General features: G+C 36.9%; 1 protein-coding gene across 1 annotated transcript in view; it reads right to left on the bottom strand.

Annotated features, from left to right (window-relative positions):
• Nucleotides 1-727: 727 nt before the first annotated feature.
• ABCA13 (ATP binding cassette subfamily A member 13) overlaps nt 728-7743 on the bottom strand; it is a 170186-nt gene continuing 163170 nt past the window's right edge. Inside the window, 3 exon segments of the mRNA XM_054515921.1 lie at nt 728-817; nt 2285-2422; nt 3278-3383. Of these exon segments, the coding sequence (XP_054371896.1) occupies nt 728-817; nt 2285-2422; nt 3278-3383 (334 nt within the window).

Below are 7743 nucleotides of genomic sequence, written 5' to 3'. Positions count from 1 at the left end.
ACAAACTAGGTCATTAAAAAGGTACTTGAGAATACTTCCAGCAGCAACCCGCAGGCTTAGGCTCATTGTCAAGTATGATTTAAGAAAACTTGTTAAATTTACTTAAGATAACTGGGAGGCAGACTAGGCTAGTACACTAATAACCTCTTTAACATAAAGCCTTATGGAATACAGTGTATCCTTTTTCAATAAAAAGGTTAATTTAGCTTGTCACAACACAGAACTGAATTAACAGGGAAATTGAAAGGCTCTCAATTTGTGTGATTAAATAAAAATACTGGGTGATAGCCAAGCTATTGCTACCATTCAATTGTTTTTCTTGCCTTATCATGTAAAAATTAGATATTAAGTGTGCATGCAAGAAAGTACAATAGTCAAATGAATGCAGAGCTATCACAAAAAAAAAATCTACTACACACTGACGTTTCAGATCAGCCTTTTTTTTCCTACATTAATTAGGCTAGCTGTATTTTAAAATTCCAGTTAAATTAAGAAAACCTAATTTTTGGCAGATTTTTTGTTCCACATAATCAGTTTCTTGCTTAACCAAGCACTGGTACCAATTCCTTTGGGCCTACAGATAAAAACTCACCTCTGCTTCTACTATTTGTTTCTCATACACAAATTGTTCACAGTTGAAAATTTATTGCATGTAGCTTGTGTGTACGTATATGCTGACACACACACACACTCATATGTTATGGTGAAGCTGTGTCCTGTTCCAAGCCTAGACTGGGAGATGATCATGATGAACAACAGGAGATCCTTGTGAAGAATGCGGGACTCCTTGTTGCTGTGTCGCAAAATTAATGAATACCTGTAAGACATGATAAAAAGCCGGATTTTCAAAATAAAATTACTTGAATTCAGACTTTGGGGATATAGGTGATGGCATTTCTTAGCTGCTCTCCTTAGCTTTTTTTGACAAAATAATTAATAACTCATGTTGAGGGAACACCTCTAAAAATATGTTTATAAACTCTAGAAATAATCCCTCTTCCCCACTCCAGCTAAGACAGGGGTTGATAAATTATAAAAATTATGATAAAATAAGTTACCAGGATTTGAAAAAGGCATTTTATGCACAAGTAAATATGAAACAATATTTTAATTGTCTTTGAATGACATACCTAAAGAATCTGAGTCTGTTGTTTCTGCCAATAAATATTGCTGAGGAGGGTGCAAATATTTCAAGGTGAAAGCACACTTCTGATTCAAAAACTAATGTGCCTCCTTGAATTGATTTGGGTTTTTTTAAACACAGATCTTACTACCTAAAGACTTGTTTCATTTTTAACCACACAAGTATTTCACAGTAAGGCATGTAGAGGGGAAAATGGCTCTTCTTTACTCAAATGATCCTCTTCATATGCAAGCAAACTTGGGGTGCATTTAAAGTATGTTTGTTACCGTGAAGGACTATTTTCCTGTTTAAAACTGACAGTCAGGGAGAGGAAGCGGTGGTAGGTGACTGAGGTGACGCATCACCAGGCAAAGCGGAGAGGAAGTAAACCTCAGTGAACAATGCCTGAAGAAACAGGCTGAAATTACCTTATATGCAGTCACTCACTGAATAGATCATTTACAAGTAGTCAGTAGACCAGCACAGAGGAGAATACTTCAATAATGATTTGCACATGGCAAAAAGGAACAAATTCACGCTATCAATCACAGAAAATGAATATTTTGACTAGATGTGCCTCTCAGTTTGCAGAATGAATAACAAGCAGCTGCCTATGAAGATGATGTGACACACCACAGTCACCCAGAAATCCCATGCTTGCCATCAATGTGCTCTTTTTGTCACAATAAGATTTCACAATCTTTAGCAGTTGGGTCTCTTCTGTCTGTTTGTGCATTTAAAATTCTCAGAAAGAATGTTCTGAAGGTCTAAGGTTTACCACAATTTACAGAGACCAATTCAGCCTTTTCAAGGACATTGGTAAGATCCCAACTTTTGGACTGTGGAAGTGGAAGTTCACAGTCCTATTTTGTTGTCCCACACAGCTCCAGATACATCTAAGCAAAGATTATGTTTGCACAAACTACAAGTATGTGGCTTGCTGTGATGCCCTTACTATGCTCACCTCCAGCATAAAAGCAGTGTGGGACATGGAATCCCTGTGTGACCTGAGATGGCCTGAAACTGCTGGAGTATTGCATACATTTGGGTGACCCAGCAAATGACAGAATATTCTACTACATCAATAACTACAATACACAGCACATTTAGGCAAAAAAAAAATGGGGCAGGGAAAGAGAAGAAAGAGAAATTATAAAATACCTGCTCTAATGTAGTTTGGCTAATGGAGTAGTGTTTGATTTGGAGAAAAGTTTTGTGATTCTCTAGGACTCTGAAGAGCTCTGCTAAGCATCCCTGACTTCTTGGTACATGGTACTCAAGCAGGTTAAGATGTTGTCCCTGAAAACAAGCAAAAATTATAAAAACACATAAAAATGAATGTACTTTGTGATGAACCTACACTTTCTTACAATCAGTCTACCTTCAACAGGTTCTTATTGCAGATTAATCTGGAAAATATGAGCTTTTAAAAAATATTTTGTCTAAATTCATAGAACAAAGAGCGGCTAATACTAAGAGTGCAGATTTTGTGAGGTGACAGCTTGTTAATCTCATAAAAGATATAAAACTTTAGAACAATTTGAATCTAACAGACTAGGGCTGTTACAATGCAGTCTGGGAAAAGGCTGAACACAGATGCACAGCTGTCTGAGCACAATACAGACTTATACCCACAAAGAGGTTCATATCTAAGATAGACGTTGTTTCCCATGATTCTTTTCCTAAACACAGGTAAAGTAAAAGCCTTTGAGAGTGTTTATTGAAATGTAATTGCTATAAGTCTTTTATAAGGCTTTTTATTAAATCAAAGAATTGCAGTAAAGGCTGAGACTTATCAACTCTGGGCTTTGAAAGCAATCAAAGCAAACACTCTTAGTGATAACACTGTAGTCCTACTTCAGGTGAACACAGATTTGAGTTCAACTTCAATAATAAAAGCAAAAGGAAATTTTCAGTGAGAGAAAAGGCCTTTTTATTTACATTGCCTGAATGCCTGTTTGGAGCTGATTCAACCAACATCACAAGTCGAATTTTTATGAATTTCTTAATAGAAAAATGAAAGGTATATTCATATGTACTTTTCCCAAGAAGATAAATATATCCAAACACTTAAATATTCAAACATGTACATACTGTTCTTACAAGCCCCAAATTAATCTTGCCATATACTACAACATGGAGTTTTATCTGTACCTTAAACTGTGTTCCAGGAAAATGCATTTGCAGACAGTCCAAAATCATTCTTCCATAACTTATTTCTTTGCTAAGCCAAACCTTGACAGAATAACCCTCTCCAAACCTGGGAATGAGACACAGAAACATAAATTCATGAAGACACCATGAAGACAAGGAGAACATTTTGTTCAACTGATTTTCCTACAATTATAACAAATATCATGCATGCTTATTGCATTATCACTGGGATTTTACTATACTGCTATTGAACAAGAGAACTTCAATGAGAAAGTTTTAAAATTAATAATAACAGAGACAATAAACATGTTATGCCAAATTTTACTAACTAATGTGTTTCACTACTTAATATACCTGAACATTCATTAAGTAAACTATGCTTTAATTGCTACATTGCTTTGAGTGGTCAGTATAAAACTATGAAGATTACCAATCACATACACAGAAAAAGAAAAAAAAATTCTTCAACTTTTCTGATGAGAAAAATGGGCATGTAGCACTATTTTTCAAATCTGTTAACAAAGTGCACCTTCAAAGAAGATTTCAGCAGTGTGAGTACAATACTCTTTTAAAGATATGCAAAGGCAAGAGCAGGGATATTTAGGGAGATGGTGAAGTTAACAAATTTTCTTTGACTTCTACTTCTATGACCATTCAATCTCTCTCAGAATAATTTAGGAAATTAACTTCTCTTTCTCAACACAAGTGTGATAAAAGTTAAGTACAGGCAATCTAACCAACACTATCTTTTTTATTAGCTTTACTCACTGCTGATGGTTATTTGGGAAAGTTGCAATAAACCAGTGAATATTGAAATGACAACTATGTTCTTATGCACATTTCTTAAGCAATAGAGGTTGTGTTGCACTAGTCCCCAGACTGGAGTGCACAGACAGAGCTCAGCAGAGACATGGGACACAAAGGTGCTGTGCTGCACCCTTTTCCTCCCTTGCAGCTAGATGTCCTCCTTCCTTTGGGTTCTCCTTCTTGGTAAATTGCTAGGGAAAAACACCAGCAGGAGGCACAGCAGAAGAGCTTTCCACTGCCACAGCTCTTCCCTGATGCCAGTGAGCAAGGGAAAGGCAGAGATGAAAGGGAGACAGGGAGCTTGTGCAGCACTGCCCATGTCTCCTCAGAAATCTGTCACTTCCACTCACCACTAGTCCCACACGCTTCATTCCAGCATAACTCCCTTTTCTTCCTTCTCCAGTGTGGCAATTGCTCACTGCCAAACCCTTTATTACAGTGATTTAGTTCCTAGTGATTACCTCTGTAACATGCCCTTGTGCCAAAACCCTCCTCTCTCGTGCCTTTCCTGTGCGCAGCTCATGACTCAGGGCAGCCGCTGGCTTAATTGGGTCTGACTGGTGAGAGGCACATTGTCATGCCATCAAAGCAGAGCATATATCACAGCACACTCTACAATGCTGCCCTATATCAATACATTAAAAAATGTCTACAGATTATCAATCAAAAGGTAAAAATGATAGAAAGAACTATTTTGAGATAAATGTCCAGTTTAACCAGTGCATGAATGATTCCCAGCAAAATACCCCACATGAAACACCACATGTTCCTCACCTATAATAAGTACACAGCAATGTAAGGGCTTTAACTTTTATTTTGCATTGGGTCAGAAACTCTGTTGTTATAAAGGAAAAATCAGCATTGATTTAAGAGCAATGCAAGTTTCCACAATGAAAAAAATAGACTGCAGATTTGATTCTATTAAGAATTTCACATGAATTCAAAATACAATTTCTAATGATCTAAAACAAAAATCCTAACTTTTTATGTAGCACCAAACAGTGGCAGGTTTTGCATAAAAATGAAAAACACCATCACAGATAAATGAGCATAGGTTTTTTTAGCCTTTGGTTGTTTGTGGGGGTTTTTTGTGGGTTGTTTTTTTGCTGTTGGGTTTTTTCTTTGGTTGGGTTAATTTCTTGGAGTAAGAAACATCCTGATGCAGTGTCCTGTCTTTTGGTTCCTGAAGGATGTTTCATGAACTAAATTGTATTGAATCCAGACAGCAGGGTACTAAATATTTACTGGAGAGTGTAGCCTGACAGACAAGCAGTGCTGATTCATCAGAGATCCAGAATTAGGTGGAATCCAAAGCGTTGTCTGGCAGATTTGCTTTCCAAAGATTTACTATGTTTTAAATAGATCTCTAATTAAATGTTTAAATGCATAGCATCATCCCTGAAAAAAATACATGCGACAATAAAAAAAGTTGTTACAAAGATGGATATAGTTAACAAGGGTATTCAATTTAGTTGACAGCTAACCTGAGGCAACATTTTACAAGAGATCATTGATTCTGATCAGTTTTTTTGGCATTTCTATACAATGACCATTGAATTACAGTTTGAAAAATGCTGGTTTATGGAGACAGTCAAAAGTCTCATAAAATGAAACTGCTGTATGCAATGAAGTTTCCAAAGAAAATGAATCAAAATTCTGATTAGCAAAGACAGAGGAGTCTGTGCAACTTTGGTTTAGTTCTAAATTGTAAATGGCATAAGTGCCAGCATAGCACCAATAAAAACTTTAAAAGATTTTCTTCTTTTGGCTAGTCGAGTTATGATGCCTCTATACCTTGATTTTATACTTCATTTTAGTATGAGAGTTCCCCATATAGAGTGAGCTGATCAGCAATAAACATTTCCCCCTGCTATAATCAGCAAGCTGCTTTTGGCAGTGCACTGAGGAAATGGAAATTGAGTTGACCATTTTGTTCACTCTGTTTTGCTCTCCGATTCCGACAATTCAATTAATTCAGAAACACAAAGTGCAATTACAGAGGAAACCATAATCTGGTTTGATTAGCACTGTTAGCATCAAACCTTTAGCACCTGAGAGCTCAAGACCTAAAGAGGAAGAGATAATCATTAGAATGGCCTAGGTTGAGCCAGGAGATTCATTCAGCAGCCATCTGCTGCAAAATATTCATTTCTTCAAAGCTACTCAACAGAGAATGCATCATGTTACTTTAACTACACCTGTACATCTATTTTTATATAAACAAACACAAAACCACATATACTAACAAAATAAAATATTTTTCTTCTCTCTATCCTTCCACTTATTCCTCAGTCAAACTCCTAGTTCATGCTCGACTTTCACCTCATTAGTAGTTCTGGGAGTACAACTTATTGAGTGGTTTTTCTGTTAAAATGCCAACATGAGACTGAAGCTAAAATACAAATTCTCAAATTGACTGTAAACTAATTAACTTGACTATTTAGAGACAGCATCAGCTGCAGAAGCAAGAGCTTAGCAAAAACTATACGTCCATGCTTTACATAGGTCCTCAAGGTATCTGAGCACTCAGATAACAAGGGAGCAAAAGGAACATAAAAAGGTAGCAAGAAATGGAACTATTTCCATGCCAGGAATTACTAAATGGGCTAAAACTTTTCATCATGAAAGAAAGATGACGAGGCAGTCAAAAGGTATTTTTATGGAGCCCAGAATCATGACAATGAAAATAAGAAATAACTCTTCACTCATGTGTTTCTCATGCAAGAGCAGGGGTCATAGAGTTAAATTATAGGAAAAGAAACACCAAGTCAGTAAGATGAAGTAATCTTCCTTACACTATGTAGAGAAACTGTACAACTCATTGACATGGGATGTGATAGATGTCAGAACTTTACATGAGTTGAATAAGAGACCAGAAAAATTCATGGTGGGGATCCACTAAAATCACTTCTGACTTAAGAACCAGAAACTGCTGAAGGTTGTTGAGTAATGTGGTAAAGTAACTTCCTGTGCTTATCTTGTTCCTGTACTTTTCCCTTTTGATCACTCTCAGAGAGAGAATACTGTGCTAGCAGGTGTATAATCTGATCTCAGGCTTCTTTTAGTATAAATATCCCCAAGAGGAGGTCAGCCTGGGTAAATCACCCGAATGGTTCCTCGGTTCTTGGAAGTTTTGCAGCCCCACAGCCACACTACCTGCAGTACAAAAATAGTTTATGTAAATCGACTTCATATATGTGTCTACACAAGCTCCAGTCACACACTGAAATGAAATGTAACCAAATCTATACTGAGGAAGTCCCCTGGATGCTTTCCTGATCCTCTTTTAACCTTGCAATGGTAACGGAAGTGGGTTTAGTGGCCCAAAGGTTGAAAGTTCTCACAAAGATCAAGGAAAGGAGCTGCCACTTGGGGCAGGGTAACTGTTCCCTTCTGCCCATTCCTTGGGGGTCCTGGTTCAGAGGTTTCAATGGGGACAAGAGTTCCCATTGAAACACAGCTGAGCATGTATTTGGTCACAAGGAGTCCCTAGAAATTAACCCAATAGCTTTTCTTAAGCTTGACCCATGAAAACCTGTTTTATGTGAAGGGTGAAAAAGAAAGTACGTTATCATCAGACTTCTATTTGATTTGCTTAAAAAATAAAAAATCTGTATTTTCATTTTAAAGGCTTAAGAGTTTGCTCAAATGAACAAAAC

This window comes from Molothrus ater, chromosome 1, assembly GCF_012460135.2.
Source record: "Molothrus ater isolate BHLD 08-10-18 breed brown headed cowbird chromosome 1, BPBGC_Mater_1.1, whole genome shotgun sequence".
Classification (NCBI taxonomy): Eukaryota; Metazoa; Chordata; class Aves; order Passeriformes; family Icteridae; genus Molothrus; species Molothrus ater.
This window is presented reverse-complemented; position numbering and strand designations above follow the sequence as displayed.